This window comes from Peromyscus maniculatus, chromosome 8 (genome assembly GCF_049852395.1).
Source record: "Peromyscus maniculatus bairdii isolate BWxNUB_F1_BW_parent chromosome 8, HU_Pman_BW_mat_3.1, whole genome shotgun sequence".
Classification (NCBI taxonomy): domain Eukaryota; kingdom Metazoa; phylum Chordata; class Mammalia; order Rodentia; family Cricetidae; genus Peromyscus; species Peromyscus maniculatus.
This window is the reverse complement of record NC_134859.1, coordinates 20486447-20508557: the sequence shown is the minus strand read 5'-3', so window position 1 is coordinate 20508557 and position 22111 is coordinate 20486447. Positions and strand designations below refer to the sequence as shown.

General features: G+C 47.2%; 1 protein-coding gene across 15 annotated transcripts in view; it reads left to right on the top strand.

Annotated features, from left to right (window-relative positions):
• Window positions 1–22111, top strand: part of Tenm2 (teneurin transmembrane protein 2) — a 1247217-nt gene that overhangs the window by 1143144 nt on the left and 81962 nt on the right. For all 15 annotated transcript variants that reach the window (XM_016005141.3, XM_076578176.1, XM_076578168.1 and 12 more), the window contains one exon: window positions 6190–6336. In XM_016005141.3, the coding sequence (XP_015860627.1) occupies window positions 6190–6336 (147 nt within the window). The remainder of the gene's footprint in view (window positions 1–6189; window positions 6337–22111) is intronic.

Genomic DNA, 22111 nt, shown 5'->3' with positions numbered 1-22111 from the left:
GAGTGGGGCAGAGAGAAAGGGCTTATGCTTCGGGCTCTACTTAAAGAGCCTCCCAGTAATTAGAGTCGCAGCAGCCACAACTGGATCAACACTACTATCAACGCTATTATCAGCAATGGGCACTCTATCAAATGAGCTCTTGGGATGCCCCCAACTCTGCTAAAATCCCCCTCTTGCTTATTCTGTGTAACACAGCTGGTATCTGTTTAAAGTAAGTATTGTCATCATTTGAAGTAAGTTACTCCATTAGCAAGCATTGATCTGTGGTATGTGCCAACTACCCTTCTAGATCTTGAAACTGTCTCAGTGGACAAAGGAGACATAATCTTCCCCTTGAAGATGTTATTCTATTGAGAGCAACAGTATAAAACATTAACTGGATGTTGGTGGGGATAACATAGCTTTACAAACAGGCTGGGTTCAAAGAGATACATCTACCAGCCCAAGATCGCATGGATAGCAAGAGGCAAATCTGGTTTCAAAGTTTCCAGAACTTTCTGCCTCCAAAGTTACAGTTTTCCCTCAGTTGAGAGGGGGAAACAGAAACTTTTCTCAGGGTTTATAGCAGGTTGTGATGATGTTCCTAGTGGTCTCTTGAACTGAGCAGGGAGGTGTCATTTCTGTGGCTTTCTTTGTAATCTGTGTTTATGTGTGGCCTGTTTGTGTCCTTGCTTGCTTTTGCTACATTGTAGCGCATCTTCTCAGGTGTGCTTGCTGGCCCATTAAAAGCCCATTCATCGGTCCTTACTTCCCAAACAGTATTAGCCACTTATGTCTACCTGTAAATTGCCACACACTGCAGAACATGTCTTAGAAAAGTGTTTTTATGGTAATTATAGCTGTCTTCAAACCCATTTACGCTCCCCTTTTTTTCTGGGCCCTAGACATTATTTTGCTAATGCCTAAGTTTTGTTTAAGTCAAAAAGCCTGCCTCGTTGGTGGCTCTGTCAACAAGACCTTGCTCCACTTTGTTCTTCCAGTGGTTGGGATTTATATGTAAAAAGGTCTTGGAAACTGTTGCATTTCTACTGGCCCTGCTGATTTCCCTCAGACTCACTCACTCATTCATTCATTCATTCATTCATTCATTCATATGTCCCCTTCAGCTGTCCACTGAGCACTGCAGTCCAGCAGTAAATAAGTTAGCGATGGTCCCTCACCTGACGGGTGAACAGCCCAAGAGCAGTGCCCAGGACAGCTGTTCAACTGAGCACTGAGAAGTCCTAGGAACGCCATTCAAATTGTAGTGAGTGACAAAGTCGACAGTCATCATGACCGTCTTGCAGCAGGCTAGAGGATGTCGCCTGTGGCCTAGCCCACATCAATTACATGCTGGTTGCTAATGATCGAGTGGTAGGTGGGGGAATACAAAGGAAAGGAGGAAGCTTCTAAAAGGGGATGTCTGCCCAACAGGGATAGGAAGGGTGGGCTGAAGATGGGGAACTGAGGAAGGAAAACGCGAGAGTCATCCATCTGGCTTGCATGTGGCCGGAACCTGAAGTGATGCCGAGACAGGCCAGTATGATGGGAGCCAGCTCAGGAAGATCTCAGGACCATGTTAAGGACTTACTTCTCCAGGGGCCAATGGAAGGCTGCTGTGCTTCCAACAGTGTCCAGCGTGGAGAGAAAAGAGGCAGAATGACAGTTAGGAATCCACAGGAGTCCAAAGCAAGATTAACGTAATACCAGCAGGGAGCAGATTCTGAGATCTGTCAGAGCAAGGACAGGTGTGGCTATGTAGTCCCTTTTTTGCATTACATTTTGAATTAGTACAAGAAAAAAAATGCCTTTATTTTAAAAAGAGGCTTGCTAAGTCCACAGCATTAGGCGCTGAACGTCTGAATGCTACATGTAGACTCTGAGACAGAGCCCCTGTTGGCTGTGCCTCTCTGCACCTCTCTGTGGCTCTCATCTTAAAGTAGGACACCGCAGAAAAGCTGAGGTTGCATCGTCCCTCCTGAAGGCACTTCCAATAACCTAAAGACCTCCCTCTAGGCCCCGCCTCCTAAAGGGTCCACACATCTCCCACCACCACACTGAGGATACTTCCAAAGATGGACTCTTGGGATACACCCAGGCTCTATCCAACAGCAGCATTTCTTCTTACCTCAGAGTTAAGAGGAAAATTAAGCGGTGGAGACTGAAATTAGATGCCAGAGATGAGAGTTATGGAAGGGGAGAGTGAGTCCAAGGCTTCGGTCTTGGGGGTGGATGAATTCAGGAGCCCTTTGTGGATCAAGGAATCAGTTTAGAGAAACAAAAGGAAAGAAGTTGAATTCTGGTTTTGAGACACCCAGGAGTGAACAGATGGGGCTGCTGAGGTGAGAGCTGGAGTCCAGGGCTGAGGCTGGGAGGACTAGAGCTGAAAGTGAGGCATCAGCAGAGTCTGGCTGTGTGGCTTTGGCTTGTGGGGAGATTGTTGTATGCATCTGTATCAGCTGTGGATAGGATGTGAGATGACAAAACCAGCCGTGTTACTAGTGTCCTTGAAAGCTTTCCCGGAAGGACATGTCCTATGTTGGAAAGGAAGGTTCCTTCTACCGTCTCATGACTGTTGGAAGAGATTCAGAAGGGCAAGCGGAAATGATTCCTATTCATTCAAGCCCTCGCTGTTGGTCTGAGACCGGGCAAGGCTCTGTGAACCAACGCCAACCATATCTGAGATCTAATGAAGTCAGGGTTTTCCACCTCAGGACTATTGACATTTGAACCTGTGTCATTCTTGGAGTATGTGGGTGGGGTTCTCCTGTGCCTTTGGGATGTTGAACAGCACCCCCAGCCTCTACCCATGAGGTTTCAAGTGTCATTACCCCTAAATATGACAATCAAAAATATCTCCAGACATGGCCAGATGTCCCCCAGAGAAAGGGAGGGAAGTCTTTTTATAAATCCTGTAGTAAGAATCACTGGTCCAGGGTCACAATAGAGCCTGAAGGCCTCAGGCAGCCATCAGTTCTTTCCAGCTGAAGAAATAAGCACCCAAACAGAGGTGCCTTCCGGAAGTCTAAACCAGTCATTTAGAGGCAGGCACTCAAGGAAATCCGAGAGCCAGCCTGAAACTCGGAGGACCCCTTACAACAATTTCTCAGATGCCCAAGGATGAGCCCATAAGCCGATTCCAACTTCAGTCATAGCGTCCTCTCCAGAGAAAAGCTGCCACCTGATGCCCATTTACCCTCCAGACTAATTACTTCCTAGGTTTTGTTTTTCCTTAAGCAGAAGCTGGCTTTGCACTTTCCAAACACAAAGAATCACCTCCTCCTCGGAAGGCCACCAGCAGAATGAACTGGTACTAGGGCTAGCTTGGGGTTGCCTAGCAACGCCACGCACCTACCAAGGCTGCTTTCTTCCTCTTCAAGCTAAAAGCAAAGTCCTGTCCATTAATTCCCAGCTGCCCTGAAACTTCTCCGAGATTTGCCAGCTCCCCACTGTTCCTGTTTTCATCCTCCTCGTAGGACGTGGCGAAAACTCGCTCCTCTGCCCTGTTTATCTCACTTCAGTTGGCCAGAATGAAAAGAGTAGGGGGGTGGAGGGGAGGCCTCATTCCATAGCGGAGCATACATATTTTGAGCACATATCTCTGACTGACATGCTGGGGCTCTTGGCAAATTTAAATTTTATGTGGTGGACGTGGGTTTCCTACACAATAAGCCTTCCTTCCGTGGAGGCTCCGGGCGTGATTTCAGTGAGACATGAGGCCCAGAGTAGCTAAATAGCAAAGCACACATACCAGAAACCATGCTGAGCAAATGTTCGGAGGTCTGTCATTTAGTGCATTCTCTGTGATCTCTTTCCCCCACGCGCTTCTGGTGGCAACTGGAAGGCAGAAGGTGGCTGCAGACTGGTCATGCTCTCTTTCTCCCTGAGGACTCGTCCAGTGTCCCTCGGGCTTTTCCTCCTGAGTTCCATTTTGCTCCCACAGAAGTGTTTATGGCATATCTCTGGGAGGCTTTCCTTGGAGCACTGTCTCAGGATGTGAGCCGGAGGGACATCGGTGGTTCCCCAGACAGGGTCACAGTCACCTCATTGGTAAGGAAAGGTGTGGAATCCTGAGCTGGACCTTGTAAGGGCAGGCCTGGAGACCAAGGTGCATGTGCACTCACTGCTAGAATCAGCACCGAGCCGGACTCCCTGCTCTGGGCTCCTTGTCTCCCCTCAGCACAGCTGCCTTCCAGAGACTACCCCCAGAGAACCTCCCCATTGCTTACCCTGCTCACTCTGATCCTAATCTGCACAAGATGGGAAGGAGCAAGCAGAGACTGACATTTCCTAAAGCAGTCAAACGCAATTTTGGAGTCTTGGACCTTTCTCCCTAGGAGGTCTTTAAACTCACAGGACTGCCACATGCACACACTAGGTTTATCAGCACCCACAAAGTGCTTGAGAGAAGAGAAGCAGGATGCAAGGTGAAGGCCTTTGGAATGCCTAGGAGAGATGCACACTTGGATTCACAGGAAGGTTCCAGGCCAATTACTGCTATCATTAGAAAGCGTCTGGATCCCAGTCAGGCCTGCGGTGGTGTGGTTTAAAAACAGATCTAGAGATGGAAGCAGTCACAGAGGGAAAGCGAGTTTTCAAGGTGTGCAGATAGCTACTTACAGGGGCAATTAAATGAATGGTCACTGGAGTATATTTAAATGAAGCAAGAAAATATACCTCCAGTTGCACAACTCCATAACTTTCCCAGGAGTCATTGCAGTGTACTTTTACAACAGGTAAATTTTACGGTATGTAGATGATGCCTCAATAAAACTGCTCAAAGGAAGAAAAATGAAAAGATACCTAGAAATTCCTGCCAGCAAGTAGGTCCTATGAGTGTGGGCACAGGCCACAGGCCCTCCGCTTTTCTCAGTTTCACAAAGGGCCATGGTGGCTTGGCTGGCAAGACTCACCTCATATCACTTGCCCTTCTCTCCTCACCCAGCTCCCTTTGTCCAAGCTCCGGGTCGGGGAGTCTAGGCTACAGTTGCTGTGGGTGCTGGAGCATTTAGAAAATAAAATAGGCTGCTGATTTCACACACAAAGGGCGGGGTGGAAGGAAAGAAATAAATAGTAGAAAGCAATAAAATTAAAAACGGCCCAGACTCCACTGCCCTTCCCCTGGGGACATAGATACACCCTCTGTCATGTCCCCAATTCACGGCACCCAGCACCTACCCCTCCCTTGACCTTTAACTCCTGCTCTAGTTTTAAACTACCATAAATAGGTGGTGATAAGCAGCCAATGTTTTGAAGTGTCCCTTGAAGGTATTACAAAAATAATAATAATAAAAAAAATAACCCAGCAGAGCCATTCTGCTCTTTCTTGGTCACAGAAGCTCTTGAAAATCATATGTAAATCTATCTTTAAAATTCTGCAAGATGGAGGACATCTTGACTCTGGCTTTGTAGGGAATTTTCTCTTGTATGCAGAAGTCATTAAATAAAGAAAGGGAGGTAGAAAATAAAAGAAAGAGAGAAAGAGGAAGGAAAGGGAGGGATAGAAGAAGAAAAGGAAGGAAGGAGGACAGAAAGAGGAAGGAAGGAAGGAAGGAAGGAAGGAAGGAAGGAAGGAAGGAAGGAAGGAAGGAAGGAAGGAAGGAAGGAAGGAAGGAAGAAGGGAGGGAGGGAGGAAGGAAGGAAGGAAGGAAGGAAGGAAGGAAGGAAGGAAGGAAGGAAGGAAGGAAGGAAGGAAGGAAGAAAGAAAGAGAAAGAAAGAGAAAGAAAGAAAGAAAGAAAGAAAGAAAGAAAGAAAGAAAGAAAGAAAGAAAGAAAGAAAGAAAGAAAGAAAGAAAGAAAGAAAGAAAGAAAGAAAGAAAGAGTAGATAAGACTAGTAGCCTTTTCTCGAGATAGCACGCATCCTGAGCCACTGGCTGGACGTCAGAGCCTAGCGAGTCCGGCTGTCAGGCCAGCACTGGTGCAGTTGTCTGGGATGTGCACTGAATTCCCTCCCCAGTTTGGCAAGATTGCTCTGACCCCTGCACCCAGGTCAGTTGTCACTGGGAAACCCCTGCATCTGTGCCCCAACTCCGTCTTGCACCTGCATGCATGGCCTGCTTCCCCTGACTCTTTGGACAGCAGGTATGGGCCCCACTGTGAGGCTGGCCCAGTGGCTGCCCTGCAGGCTTGCTCCCCCTCTGCATGGCTCCCCTGCTTCCCCAGCGCGGCCTCACGTCCCTCCTTCTCATTCTCTCCATTTCTCCAACCAGATGGCTGCCCTGATTTGTGCAACGGTAACGGGAGATGCACACTGGGTCAGAACAGCTGGCAGTGTGTCTGCCAGACCGGCTGGAGAGGGCCCGGATGCAACGTTGCCATGGAAACCTCCTGCGCTGATAACAAGGATAATGAGGGAGGTGAGCAAGTGTCTTCTAATTCCCATCCCCTCAAGAACAGTGTTGTGTGTGCCTTCGTCATGAGTCACGCTCCTGAAAGAGCTCCTCCATACTATTGTCAAATGTTGTAATGTTTCCTCTGAAGTGAACACGATGGAGAACACATGTCCTTGGGCCAGGAGGACTCTTGGAGACACAAACTGGGGTTTGGTATTGGCTTTGTAATTCTCAAATACCCATCTTTGCAGAGAGGTGGCTGAGTTCTGGTTATTGCCTTCGGGGTGAATGGTCCTGCCAGACCTTTCAGAGTGGCCAGTTTTGGTCAATGACAATGGTGACGACAGTCAGAGCCTCACACTGCACTGGGATGTCATAAGCCACATGCTCCTTCATCCTTATAGCTCTGTGAGATGTCACTTTACAGATGAGGCAACCAAGACCTGAAGAGCAGTTACATTACTTCTAAAGACAACATAGTATGAAACCAGGGCCCAAACCCAGCTATGGAACCAAAGTATGTGTTCTAATCTGTGGTCACCCGGCTACAGCCTGTGAGCCAAATCCAATTGGTGAGGGAAAAGAAAAGGTCTTAACATTTTCTTGATGGCTGAGGGGAAATAATCTAAAGAACATTTCATCATACAGAAAAGTACATAAAGTTCAAACTTTAACGCCCACACTTATTTTCCTAACTACTTCATCGACGCAGGATTTATATCTAGAAAGTTGGACCTCTCTTGATGAGTTTGGGAGTGCTACTATGACTGAGGCCACAGCATGGCCATCAGAGTTCCCGCCACCATCCTTATTCTTATTTTCTACAGGTGGGGTTGCCCTCTGCCCTCTTGGCAAATTTTAAGTATACAAGACAGTCGTTTTAGCTATAGACACTATGATTACGGCCTAGCAGATCTCACAGACTATTTTATCTTGCATGATGAAGCTTTAAACCCTTAACCTACACCTTCCTCTGTCTTGGAAGATGGTAGCGTTCATTTGTCGATACTAATTGTTAATGTTTTAACATGTCTTCGTTTCGTTGTGTGTGTGGAGGAGGGGAGCATGTGTGCCACAGCACACGTGTGGAGGTCAGTGGACCACTTGTGGGAGTCAGTTTTCTCCTCCTACCTTGTGGGTCCCAAGGATCAAACTCAGACCACCTGGCTTGGAAGCAAGTACCATTGCCCACCGCGCCAGCTCATTGGCCCTTGTTTAGATTCTGTGTACAGACGTACCTTGTGTTTACCCCTAACCCTGGAGCTAAATGGTTCCAACACAGTGAGACACAACCCAGCTGTCAGGCCTCAGACATTTGCTCTGGATCCTTTACCGGACAGGTTTGCCAACCTCTCTCCTGCCATCCAAGTACTGACCCAGCCACCACCCTGCTAGTTTCTAAGACTAGGTATGTACAGTACAGTTGGCATGACTGAGGACTACCACCCCTATTCTGAAGCTCTGGGCTGACTCTTCCGGAACACATTCCAGTGTGATGACAGGACTCAGAAGCTAATAGAGTTGCATTAGCATGTGGGTCAGGTAATCTCCTAAATTCTTTTTTTTTGGGGGGGGGGGTTGTTTTTTGTTGTTGTTGTTGTTGTTGTTTTGGTTTGGTTTTTTTGTTTTGTTTTGTTTTGTTTAGTTTTTTGAGACAGAATTTCTCTGTGTAGCCCTGGCTGTCCTGGAACTCATTCTATAGACCAGGCTGGCCTCAAACTCAGAGACTCACTTACCTCTGCCTCCCGAGTGCTGGGACTACAGGCTCGTGTGTATTAGTTTCTTAAAAGTGAGGTAGCAAACCTCTTGTGAAGACACAACTGGAGATCAGTAGACCAGGCTGGCCTTGAACTGAGATCAGTAGACCAGGCTGGCCTTGAACTGACAGAGATCTGCCTTCCTCGGCCCAACATCCTAAGCTCAAATACTGTGTACTGTCCATAACATCATTGCAGGTGTATGGCCTACCCCTATCCAAATGACTCATGGGTCAGAGTTCACGTGAAGTTGAAGTGATTTCAGGGGTGGAAGGATCTACCAGTGCAGTTAGACCTGACCTACCAAGGGAGTTTACGATCCCACTGTGACAGTCATAGAGTATGTGTGTGTCACCATCCAGCATCAAAGCCACTTCTGTCTCATGGCCGCTGGAGTCAGCTTCAGGTGTCCAAAGTAGGATGCAACCTGGTGGGAAACAAATGAGAATAGTAGACATTCTATTTTCTCCCTTTCCTTCATCCCCTTAATGGACGTCTTGCAATTTCCATAACAATTGCCTTTGTGTACATAGATAATTTGTGGATAAACATACATACTCACTGACACAAGCTCATGATCAAAGAATTTCCTGGGCCAGATGCTCCTGTGGCTCTGTCCTTCATTCATTTTCTCTCTCCTGAAACAAAGCCAAGATAGAAGCCACTCAGTTTCATTTTTTAGCGAGGTGAGGTATAACCGCATGAGGCGTTTTCTAAGAGTTGAAATCCAATGGCTTTTTGCTTCTGCCTCCCTGCTGATTTCACTGAGCACCGTGGTTGCTCCTAGATCAGTTCCTTCTGCCTCCGAAAAAGGAGCCACTTCCCTGGCTCCCTTCCCTTCTTGGGGTGTCAGCAGCTGAAAGCATAGCGAATTGCTGGAATGCGGAGGCACACAGGAAAGAGAAGAGATTCCTGGGGGTCAGTGTCCCCCAGCAGGCCCATCTACCTCCCTCTCTGTCAGCCTCACCTTGATCCTGGCTCCCAGCCTGAGGTCTCTGATCGCCAAGCTGAAGGGCTTGACTGATGAGCACACTTCAAGATCCTTTGAAGAGGCAGAACCCGCGTTCTAGAAAGGCTAGGACAAAGCAAATGAGGCGGTAGTTAGGCTAAAGACAACAATGGCCTTCTTCTGGGAACTATTAAAGCAGCCTCCCAAGGAAGTAATTAACCACCAAGAAGAAAGTGTCTGCACTGTGTTTATAAAAAGAAACTCCCAGTTAGTTCAGAGTTGCTTATGTCAGGTGATGGGGGTAGACACCCGTTCTCTCTCACCTGGCGTAAGCAATTCACAATTAAGTGAGTTCTTTTTTTGGAGGAGATACCTCGGCACAGGGTATTCTTTCCATGGTTAATTACTTCCCTAGGAGGTGTGCTAAGCACTTTGCTGTTTATTGATAAATATTAAAGTCCCTCTCATCAACCCCAGACCCAGGGGCAGAGAGCTCACCATATCTATCTCTCTACTCAGTGTTGGAGGGGAGCGGGGCAGTGATTGGCCCTGGCTCTCCTACCCCTGGAGTCCCTAGTTTGATCCTGGGTTGGGAATCTTCTGAAAGGACTGCGTGCTTTAAAAACCCGGCATTGGGGCAGAGAGGCATCCAAGCAAAACATGAATGCCGGCCCGGGGAGCAGCTGCAGAGAACACACTTGTCATAAATCTCATGAATGGGGGAGATAATAGAGCATTCTTCCAAAGGGAACTGCAAAAGGCCAGTCCTTCCCCATCTCCAGACATCTGAGGCAGGGAGGATCCTCAATTTAAAGTGATAGGGTTTTTATTTGTGTTTTAATTCTAAACTGAGACTGGGATAGCTATAAACAGAAACACAGATAAAGATATTTGAAGTCCTTGTCTGTCTTCATCAACTGTGCTTGCATTGAATCCCTTGTACTTTCTTTCTATTCCCTAGTAGCTCTGAAAGGACCTAGAGGATTTGATTAAACCCTGGCGCCTGAGACCTGACCCCATCACTGAGTTTCTGAATGCATGGGTCTCTGGTAGGGTACAAGAATTTGAATGTCTGGTAAATTTCCAGGTGCCTCAGATGTAGATTGCCTTTGAGATCCACTGTCCTAGAACATCCATTTTATCTAATGCCTTAATTTCTCTTTCTACGCATCCAGAAAGGTACCAGATAAATTTTCTTCTTATGAAGATTTGAGGAAAATTTCACAGAATACAGGGTGTTTTCAGTATTCTTTGGTATTAAGCTGAGAAACTCTGTCAGAAAAAGCCGCCTTAAGGTGTCCCCACAACAACATACATGGTGGCCCCATACTTCTGAATTCTCATCACTTGCTACCATACTCACAGCCATGTGACTTCTCACATAACCTCAGAAGGCAATGGCCAACTCAGAAGGGACAAGCTGTGTGTGTCATTGTCCCTGAAAAAAAAAAAAAAAAAAGTGGAGACAGTTCACAGACAAGCTGGCCAGAGACTGTCTTTTTAAAAGCGAGAGGTCTTCACTTGAACCACTCACCCCAATTTGAAAAAAAAAAAAAAAAAAAGAGACTCAAAGAAATATTTTTGCTTACAGGAGACAAATATCAGCTCATTAAAGTCTGAGAACACACACAACATGTGTGCCAAGTGACAGGCGGATAATATTTAATTATCACCACCAAGGCAGAGGTGTGAGCTCTAGTTCATCACAGCCAGGGGTAGGAGAGAGAGTATGTAGATTTCCTCTCCAAGTGGGAATGGCAAGGTGAGGAGGCATCGTTAGACTGTCTGGCCTGGAGAGCCTGTACTCACTCCCTGGAGGCCCCTTTGTCACCCAGGACTTCGAAGCAGGACACCCAGCTTCTATGTGCTAAATGCCCAAAGTCCATCATTTCCAGCCTGCCCGGGAGTCTGCCTGAAGCTCCTGTAGGGTAGATCAAGTGCCCTATCTACTTGGCGCACAGGCGACAGGGCCGTCCTGACAAGGCAGGGTCATGACCTCATCAGGCTGCTGCTGGAGGGGCAGAAGAATGTCCTTCCTGTGTTAAACTCACCCCGTTACCTTGTACCACTGTCCTCCTCGGGACTGCACAGGGGAACCGTCACCTCCTCTCCATTCTCCTTCACACAGCATGAGAGGACCTTCTGCCCTTCCTCCTTCACTCCCGTGGTGTCTCCGGAGGTGACACTGTGGTGTCGCAGTAACGCAGCTTCCGCTCTTCAGAATTAGCCTGTGTTAGCTCCGCTCAGCAAGTCACTTCTGAGAGTCTCAATTTTCTTGTCTGTAAAAATGGGTGTGACTGGGTCAACTCCATGAGCTAGTAGAAAGTTTAAGTGAGCAGATGCATGTTACATGTTTTGCAGAGGCTTAGTTTGTAAAATGCACAGACAGGTTGGCTGGTGCTGGCCTCAGCGGTGTTACTATTAATGTGACTTTCTAGAACGGAGACAATCATATAACAGAATCCAACCAATGATTTTCCCAGTGCATAGAGCGATGAAGAACCTAACCTGTCTCATTAAACTTCAGTGTTATGAAGAGCCCCATAGAGACCTTGAAAGTCAGGTTTCTTGGTCCCTGCCTTCTGAGTCTCGTTGAAGTCAGGTTTCCAATGCAGCAGTCTACGTGCTTATCAAGCACCCCAGAGAGTATCCTACAAACCACATTTTGGGGGAAAACATTTTTAAATGATGCTTCCTCGGGGGGGGGGGGGGGGGGGGGAGCCTAGCCCAGGCCTATGCCATAGTACCTATACCCAGATCCCTGCGCTCTTCAATTCCCAGAGCATGTGAGGAGTGAAATGAGGAGAGAGAAACATTATTTCAGGAAGAAACAAATAATTTGGAGAAAAAGCATAAATGATTTCAGCTTTAGTGACTAACTGGAATGTGACCAGATTTTTCTTCTCCTCTTGTTTTTACTACAACAGATTCATTGTAACGTTTCCATATGTGTATATCATATGCTTTACCCGGCTTCCTCCCTGTCACCTTCCTGGGCTCCAAACACACCCCCCACACCCACCACTTCTACCAAGTATGTTTTAAAAATACTTTCCATCGCTAGTTGGGACAGTGAATGATGTTTGTTCCAAAGTTTAAAAAGCCCTTAACTCTGTGTCATGAGTGACTCCATCCTTCCATCCATATGCCTCATCTACTCATCTATTCATCCATCCCTCCAACCATCCAACCTCTGTTAACTTATCCATTCATGGTTTAACAAACATTCTGAGTCTACCGAATGTTCAACAATACAAAGTGGCTTCTGGAAAATGTTAGAACCGTCATGACATGTGTCACAGAGAATTCACTCTCCATCTGAAAAGATGGGCTGTACAAAGGTTGTTATTGTTTTGTTGATCCAGAGCATGAGATGTGACAAAGGGAGAGTACCTTGGTAGGGACAAAGAGAAAGGACTGTCATGGAGTGTGACATTACTGGGATGAGAGAAGGCACATCTCAAAGTTAAGCCCAGAGTTTTCATCCTGTCCCCCCCCCCCCGGGGGGGGGGGGTCCTCAGAGTCACAGGGTAGAATGAGGCACAGTGGAGCTCTTCAGTCCACCAGCAGCAACTTCATTTCTCTTTATAAATTAAATACCACTCGGCTTTTCCCTTCAGAATGCTGTTTCCTACTCGGCCTCCACTGGCAAGGTTTGGTTCCTTGTTTTGCTCCAGAGGAGGCCGCCTTGAGTTAAGAGATGTGGATGCTGGCCTGAGCTCTGGGCATGCCGTCCAAGGCACTCTAGCCAGATCTAAATGAGGAGACGCACCACTGGACTGCATCCAGAACACTTGAAACAGATGAAATCTGCCCCATGCCCACAGCTCCTTCACCCTCCTTCCCATCCCTTCGCCATCCAAATTGGTTTGACTTGATTCAAGGATATAATTTGGGCATTTACCTCACTTGTTAATTAATACCTCACCTTGTCTGTGCATTTAGCAGAGCCAAGCTAGGGACTTGAGAGACTCTGGAAGACATAATCATTAAATCTAAAGAGTCCAGCTTCTTCATCCAGTGAAAGGCAGTGTTTGGTAAACCCACTGCAAATGCCTTGATGAATATGTACACATATGTTAATGAATCGGTCTGGTGGGAGATGTTTCCAACGTGCAACTTAGTTTTATTGATTGGGTTGGGTGAGGATTTTCCTCCAATTTCAAGGGTCTTGTGATAAATGTATCTGGAGGATTTATTATGCAGGATCCCAGTTTACTCCCAGGTGGGAAAGCCATGCTCCTAAAGTGTGGGAAGAGAACTTGGCCTGCAGGTCACCAGCAGCTGCCTTGGTGCTGGGTCTGTAGGAGAAAGCAGAGCAAGTCCAGATGAGACAGTAGAGGAGCTCACAGCCATGGGGGTCTGAGATCCTTCCACATCTTTCCACTGAAGTAAAGTCTCCGGAAGTATGGACATGTTAGACTAGATAATCAACTGATGGAAATTGGAGATTGAGATTTGCTCTTCTTTGATGCATATAAGAATGGTAACAACTAAGTATGTCAGCACTGGGCTGGGTCTCCTATGTACCGGGATAATGAGAGAAGACACCGAGTGCCTGGGTCTCTATGCTTCTAATCCCATGCTGTGATCCTTTACCCTCCAACCCAGTAGCTAGGGGACACTTCTATTGTAAGTCGGATCCATCATTCCCTCAGGGGCTTCTCACACAATTAGAATCAAAGCAAATGTTGGCTTCGTCCTAGCTAGAGGGCTTCCTCGGTGTCCCCTGCTTGACTTCTGACTGTCCTTCCCCTACCCTCCCTACAAGCTCTGCTGCAGCCTCGTGCTGGTCACCCTTCTGATCCCCACGCCAGCTGTGCTGTGTCTACCACATGGGTCTTTGCTGGCTCAGGGCCCAAAGTGTTCAAGCCGGGATCTGTCCTTCAGCTCCTGGGTCAGCCAACCTTTGCCCTCCTGCTCCATCTCCCTAGCAGGAATGTCATATTCCTGGGTAGTCCTATGTAGATCTTTCTATTGGTGCTGTTTTGTCATACAGCCTGTAAGTTCTCTTTTTTATTTTTATTTTTATTTTTATTTTTATTTTTATTTTTATTTTTATTTTTATTTTTATTTTTTTCTGGAGCTGAGGACCGAACCCAGGGCCTTGTACTTGCTAGGCAAGCGCTCTACCACTGATCTAAATCCCCAACCCCTGTAAGTTCTCTCTTACCATACGACAACCATCCTTTGCTGTCTCCTATGGACTAGTTTTACTACACTGTATGGATATCAAAATAAGAGGATGTTTAAGTCCTTTATATAAATTAGTGTAGCATTTACATATTGCCTGCATAGATCTTCCTGTATGTTTAAATCATCTCTAGATTACCAATAATACCTGTTACCACGTGATGCTAGATACATAATCGCTGTCCCACGAATGACATAAAAGGATAGTGTGTACCTGTTCAATACAGAGGAAATTGTTTCCTCTGAATACATCTTACTCATTTTGGGTTGAATGCATGAATGGAAAGCCCAAAGAGAGGGAGGGGTGACTGTATTTCCATTTTACAGAAACAAATATGGGGAGTCAAGAAAATAAGACTCGAAATAGGCCTTTCAGCCAACTTCTGGGATGTGCAACTTTCCATCTCTAAAGCCATGGTCTCATTCCTTCAAAAAACAAACAAAACACTAACATGTTTCCAGAAAGGAACAGAGCAAGGACAGAATCTGTATGAGAACTCAAAGGAAGCAAAATTAACCCTTCAAAGACCAAACTTGCCCACTGAAAACCCTTTCCTGGTAAAATGGATTGAACCATCAATTTTCTTAAGACATTCCAAGTTCACGCATTTACCTAACATAGCACCTCCAGTCTTTCCTAATCAAGTCTTCTGTACTTTAAATGGTTAGTAAGTGTCTCTTAAGAGATTGGGTTTCTTTCACCTGATTAGATGACAAATCCAATATTCATCATAAAACTGCAATGAAGATGCCTAATCTGTGTAGTGCTAATCAGGGAGCTGGACGGATGCTCGGTAGCTTACAGTGCTCACTGCTCCTGCAAAAGCCCCAGGACCCACGTTGAGAGGCTCACAACCACCCATCACCCCAGCTGCAGGGGATGCAGCACCCTCTTCTGGCCTCTACAGGCACCTGCACTCATGTGCACCTCCCCACAGACACTTTTTTTAAAAAAATAATTTTTAGTGCTAGTCATTTAAATCACTGGAGATTTAACTAAATCACAGATTAAACTAGTGGTCCAAGGGTAACATTTACATCACTGAATTGACTCCTGGGAGTTTTGTCTTGGCCAGGGGCTCCACCTGATTGCAGTCTGAAGCCCTGGCACCATGTTCATTAGTTCTGTGTTCCCCACAGTCTGGACCCCCATCAGTGGTCTCCTATCAGAGGTAACCATGCTCTCCAGGAAATCACTAGTGATGTCTGAAAGCATTCATTAAGTGATGATGAATGAGAAAGGCGACTGGGTGACCCCTAGGTTGCTGCTAGCCATCTTCATGTGTGGAAAGGCTGCCCACAAATAGGAGTAACCCCGCCCTACGAGGAAATAACAGGGAAGCTGAGAAACATTTCCTCTAGAAGCACAGGTACGTGGGAAAGCCACTTAGTCCCAAAATAGGATATCCTTTGCCCTGATGTCAAAGTATATGACGCCCAAGGTCTGAGAGGCATTAAACACTTTCCCTGGTTCAGGCATGTGCTAAGACTTTACTGACGTGGCCCAAATTATCCATGGCCATACTTTGAAAGAGAAGTACAACAGCTTGTCCATGGTCCCAGGGTCACAGCGCAGCCCTGCCAGGATCCAGAACACAGGTCAAGAGCCCTCCACAGGTTGAAGGCTCCCCAGCATCTGAGTGCTGTGTCCATTGCTGGAGCAGGGCCGACCCAGGGACTGACTCAGCCTCAGTCCCACAGAAACGCAAGTTCTGAGCATGCTGAAAGCCACCATCAGCATCAGCTCTTTCCCCCGGTTAGGGATTTAGAATGCATTTTTCCCCCCACAAAGTGCTTATGCACTGGAATGCCAGGGGCGAGTGGGGGAAAGTGGAACAGTTGGACTCTAAATAGCGAGGCGTTCTCTGCAGCGCAGCAAGAGCAGCTGCCTGTGCTCTTTTCTCTGCTTTTCCATCTTCTCAGCCAAGAGCTCTAGGGGATTGGAGGGAGGCCAGACCCGTGTAGCCAAATGTGAATCCAAAGACAATGACAAGGTTCCCCGGCCCTCTGCTTCAAGCTTCCCTTTCTCCTTACTCACAGGGACCAGCAAATCTTTCCGGGATAGTTCTCTCCTTTCTTGCTCTCTTTAAGGAATGTCATTAGAAATCTGTCCCTCACCACTCCACCTCCCTACACAGGTTTCTGACATTCTGAGGTCACATACACTAAATGGATAGCCATTCATAGAGTCGTGGGATATTTCCTCCATGGGTCTTTGGGACTGCCAGGTACCAAATGGCTAAAATATGCAGTACTCCCGGGCATGGTAGTCCATGCCTTTAATCCCAGCACTTGAAATACTGCAGCTGGAGGATCTTGAGTTCAAGGTCATCCTAGGCTAGATGAGGGCATTCAATCTCAAAGTAACTAAATTAAAGGAAAATAAAATACTTAACTTTATATAGTTTTTCATAGTCCACAGCAGCTACAAAATCCAGAGAAGCAAAGTAATTTCTTCAAGGACAAATAGCAAGCAGGGCAGACCAGAATCCAAGGTTTCTGGCTCACAATCTAATCTGTTTTTTCTCTTGCTGTGCAACCAGCCAAAGGATCCAGTGGCCCTGGGAAAATAGGAATCTACCACTAGTGTTTAAGCAGTGATCTGCATCAGCCCCAGACCTAGGCTAGGATGAGTGGCTGTGTCTAACACACTTGACAGTAAGTGTGTCCTTTAGCTGGGTCCCCAAGCCCATCTCTCTCTTTGCCTTCAGTTCGACCCTGTTCAGATCACTTGTCATTGATGAAGCCAAAAGCAAACAACAACCCCAATGCAGCCACACCCCATGTCAGAATGACTCAAAATTCATTTGTGTATGCCCATACTCAATCCCTAGCCACATGAATGAATGAGACTCAGACTCAGCCTGCAAAGAGTCCATGGATTGATGGTGGTAAAATATCCATTAAATGCATCATGATATCACAATGTGTTAAGGGTCCACGACAGAAGAAATGTCAAGGGGCTTTGAGTCCTCAGCAGAAGGTCATCAGAGACTTCCAAAGTAGGTGAAACGCACATGGCAGTGAAGGCTTATTGTGCCAGCATTTGGGAGGTGAAGGCAGAAATATCAAGAGTTCAAGGCTAGCCTTGGCTACAGAGTTCAAGGCTAGCCTGAGTACATGAGACCCTGTCTCAAAAAAACGAATGTTTTTAACGACTGCGGCAAAAAGATCACCAGAAGTTCAAGGTCATCCTGGGCTACATAGTGAGCTCCAGACCAGACTGGGCTAGAGTGAAACCTTATCTCTAAATAAATAAATAAATCTTAAATTGTAATAGACATTGGGAAAAAAGATACAGAATGAGGGAAAAGCATTGTGGGTAAAGGGACTAGACATTGAAAGACCGAGAGGAGGGAGCATCTCCGAGGAGCCTGGGGCCCTTCCAATAGAAGATGGAGGAGCTGTGGAAACAGGGCTGTGAGCAAGTCAGATGAACGTGTATGCCACAGGAGCATGGTGTCATGTGGAGCACTGTGTCGCGTCTCAAGTCTTAGCTTTTGCATCCCTGCACCTTACTCTCTAAACTTACAGCCAGACCCTTCCTACAAACGGAAGATTATCTATCTCTTTGAGTCAATACACCATTGGCCAAAAAGAAAGTATGGCCTTTTTTGTGGCCCTCCACTACATGTGTGGGCATTTTGTCCCCATGGGGAGAAGAGGCAGGCAGGCTGACAAAGAAGTGTCGGGATCAGAGAACTCCATGCTCACAGCTCGGTCCCCCATGAACAGTGTCAACTCAGGTCACTCCATCTCTCTGAGCCTCCATTTTGTCCTCTGTAAAATGGGCTAAGGGTGGCCTCTACCTTAAAGGGTTTGGAAAGCCACTGTTGAGTGAACTCAGGACGCACAGCAAGGTGAGCCAGAGTCAGAACCAAATGACAAGACTCAGGCATAGACAGGTCCCATCTCTAGAGTTTGGGTTCAGTGGATCCAGAGATCTGTCTTCCTCTTTCAGGAGGGTTGTAATAAAGGACAGGTGTGGGAAGAAGCCATCTTCTAACAAACACTACTGACGTCATCATCTGCCGACTGCCACAGTCTCCTGAGGTGGCCATGCCATTGGTCTCTGACACATGCCAACTACTATGCATGTTGCTAGACATAGTCAACTGTCCCAGCCCCTCCAGCCTCTATCGCTAAGCACGGCACGTGAATGTTTTTCACCTCCACCAACTTCTCCCAGATCATGCTACCAACTTCACTGGTCTGTTTGGTTAGTCCTCCAGTTTCTGGCCCAATCTACCCAGAACCATAAGAAGAGTCCTCTTTTTTTATATATGTTTTTTTTATGATTTTTATTATGTATACAGAAGAGGGTGCCAGATCTCATTACAGATAGTTGTAAGCCACCATGTGGGTGCTGGGAATTGAACTCAGGACCTCTAGAAGAGCAGTCAGTGCTCTTAACCTCTGAGCCATCTCTCCAGCCCAAGAAGAGTCCTCTTAATAGTGAAAGCACACCACATCCTTGTTCAAGCCTCCTCATCTCCCATAGAACATAGAACGCCAGGCAGGCTCCTGCAGCAGTTCCCGGCGCTCTGTGCAGGCAAGCTGCCGTTTCCCCTCTGGTCCCTTTCCTCTGCATCTTCCTCCCTCCATTCTGCCCTCACCTGCCCGCTGGATCCTCCAACTCTCAGACACATTCCCACCCTGGGCTTTGCACATCTGTCTCCTCTTCCTAGAAGGCTCTTCCTCCAGATGTTTCTGGGACTGATGTCCTCGTGCCACTTAGGTTTTACCAAGATATCACTTCCTCCCTGAAGCCCTCCCTGATGCCCCTCCCCTCACCAGTCCTCACCACCAACATCCTCTCCTAGTTCCCATTGCCTCATTCCGCGTCTCGAAGGCACTCTCACTCCCTCAGCATCTGGCATGCATCCCTTTGTTTACCATCTGCTTTGCCCCCTCATAGTCTAGCTCATGCCCTCAAGTCCTCATCTGTCATCATCAACTCTGTGGCATGAACTAATAAACACTGGCCTCCATGAGAAGGCTATAAAACGGCTGCTTTTATTTAGTAGATCATTTAGGGATGAATAAATTTCATGTTAGGATTAAAAAGTATCGCTGCTTCAAGCAGTGACACCTTCATAAGCCCCACCCCTAACTCAGGAGCTATAGACAGTCAAGGGCGACTGGAGGAGAGAGAGTTTCCACTGGATGCCCCACCCCCATTAGTATATGGGCAGAACAAATCAGAATCAGTGGGTAAATAAATAATAATAAATAAATAAATAAATAAATAAATAAAGTCAAGGACACAAAGTTGGAAGGCAGTGGAGAGGGTCTGGGAGGGGTTAGTGAAGCGCTGGGGTAAATACGATCAGAATGCACTATCTGCATGTCCTGGGCATGTTTCCGTTGCTGCGATAAATGTCATGACAGAAAGAAACATGGAGAGGAAAGGATTTATTTTACTTTACAGGTCCCAGTCCATCACCTAGGGAAGTCAGGGAGGAACTCAAGGCAGAAACTCAAGGCAGGAACCTAGAGGCAGAGGCCATGGAGGAACTGGTTTGCTCTCTGTAGCTTGTTCAGCTTGCTCTCTTAAACGACCTAGGACTATGTACCCAGGGGTGGCACCCCCCTTCTGTATCAACAACCAATCAAGAAAATGCTCCCACAGACTTGCCTATAGTCTGTCTGATGGAGGCAGTTCTTCACTTGAGATTCCCTCGCCTCAGGTGTCCCTAGTTTGTATCAAATTGAAAAAAACTTTCACAGTGCATTAAGCAATTCTCCAATGATGATGATAACAATAATAATAAATACTATCGTTTTTAAAAGGCAGTAAACCTAAACCTAAGTCACTTTATACCACTGAAGCCACTTCACTAATGCAAAAAGAAAAATCCAAATGTAAGATTCGTTATTTCCTTTCAGTAAGACACTCGCACGTGGCTGGACTGTTCACTGCTCTTACCAAGGTCATTTTGTCCTGTACAGTGACCTCCTAGGGGACACAAGCTCAGTGTTAAGGTTGTTATAGTTTTATGTAAAATGGTCCCCATGGGCTTATATGTTAAAGGCACAGTCCTCAGCTGCTGGAGTCAGTCACTGACTGACAGGTGATTAGATTATGAGGGTCCTGCCTCCATCGATGGATCCATCCAATAATGGATTCATAACACGCTAGCATGATCAGGAGGTAGTGGCCTACTTGAAGGAAGTTGGTGCCTATTTGAAGGAAGTGGGCTACTAAGGCCACATTCTTAGGGACTGTCCTTTGTCACCAGCCCCCTCCTGTCTCCTCTCTGCTTTCCAGACACCCTGAGGTGAGGGACTTTCCTCTGCCATGCTCTCCTACCTTACCACAGGCCCATAACAGAGAAGCAAGCCTGTCATGGCTGAAACCATAGCCGAGATAAATCCTTTCTCCTTAGGCGGGTTTCAGTAGGCATTTTGTCAGAGTGACAAAAAAAAATAGTGTACCCCAGAATTATCCATTAAGACAGGAAGAAACGCAGAAGTACTGAGGATAGCTTTGACTCTGGCATCTCAGTATCGCTCACTGGGCAAGGTGTCGCATGGTGCGGAAGGCTGAGGTGGGCCCACTGAGTCCCAGCCTTGCTTCCCACAAGCCTTCATCTCTCTCTCTGACTGGCTTTCTCCAGCTGCCAAGTGGGTGGGAACAACTGGTCACCATCCACTGAAAGCTTTTGGTAAAAAGGCTTAATCTTTGGTGACATCCTTGCCAAACTGGCACGATTATTAGTACCATTCAATAGATAAGAAACTGAGGCAGTGACGTCAGAAGCCCAGGGCCACAGAGCTAATAGGCTGCAGCCAATGTCTGCACACAGTCAGTCTGCGGGATGCATGTCACCTGTCTCCAGACCTCACAACCATAACTGGCTGTGTAACATTGGCTCGTGGCACCCACCCCACAGAGGAGACAGGAAGGCGAAAAAAGTTTCTCCTGAGAGCTCTGGGTCCAGTGCCTGGTGTGCAGGAGTCTTTAGGAAGGGATCAGTTTCTAAATTAGTTCTCTCTACCGTCCCAATCGAGCCAAAAGCTCATATGATAACCGAGTCCAGTCCCTCCTCCCAGCCAGCAGTCAGAAGCGTGTTTATGCCCCAATAGTCTCAACTCTGAGGCCCATCCTAGACACCATGGACAGCCCCAGGTCTCCCCTCAGGCAGAAAGTAGCTGTTCCAGCTTGTTGCTCCACAGCATTGACTGTGACAGCCCCTGTTTTTCTGAAGGACCCAGCAGGTCACTGTCTGGCACCCCACCAGGCTGCTACCCCCTGCTGGGCCTAGGCTGCATGGCCATCGGGCTCCGTCTGTCTGACCTGTCAGCAGGCTCTGCAAAAAAATGCAAGCTGATGAGGAGCAGGGCAGGGGAGGGGGTGGCTATGAGAGACCTGGAGGAGCAGGCGGAGGGAGGCGAGCACTTGGGGCTGGGATCAGAGGCCCTGCTCTTTATGGCCAGTGGCTTTCATAACAGTCAAGGGGTAGACAGCAGCAGCCAGGACACAAGTCCCTGTGGTGTATCAAACATGGCTGCGGGCTAACAGGGGTGAGTATATGCTGGGTCGGGGTTCGTCTGCGGTGCTGAACTACTGATCACATGAGATCATGTCTAGAAGCTGCTTCTGGGTTAGAGGAAGTCAGCTAGCCAAGAGTGGAAAGAAGGAAGGGTACACCAAGAAAAGGACAGGGGGACAGAAAAAGAAGGGAGGAGAGAGGGGCAGAGATGAGAAGCTGAGGAGGTTTGCTGAAGCCTCAACATTCAGAGGGAAGGAACCCTGATGTGCTCTGACCCTGTCAGCCTCCCATAAGAATCAAGAGTAGAAGTCAAGAGGTGAAAGCAGATGGCCAATGTGGGAATCACGCATCCATTAACTTGTCAGTTCTGTGTACTTGGGGAGAACCCAATTGCTCTCTGAGCC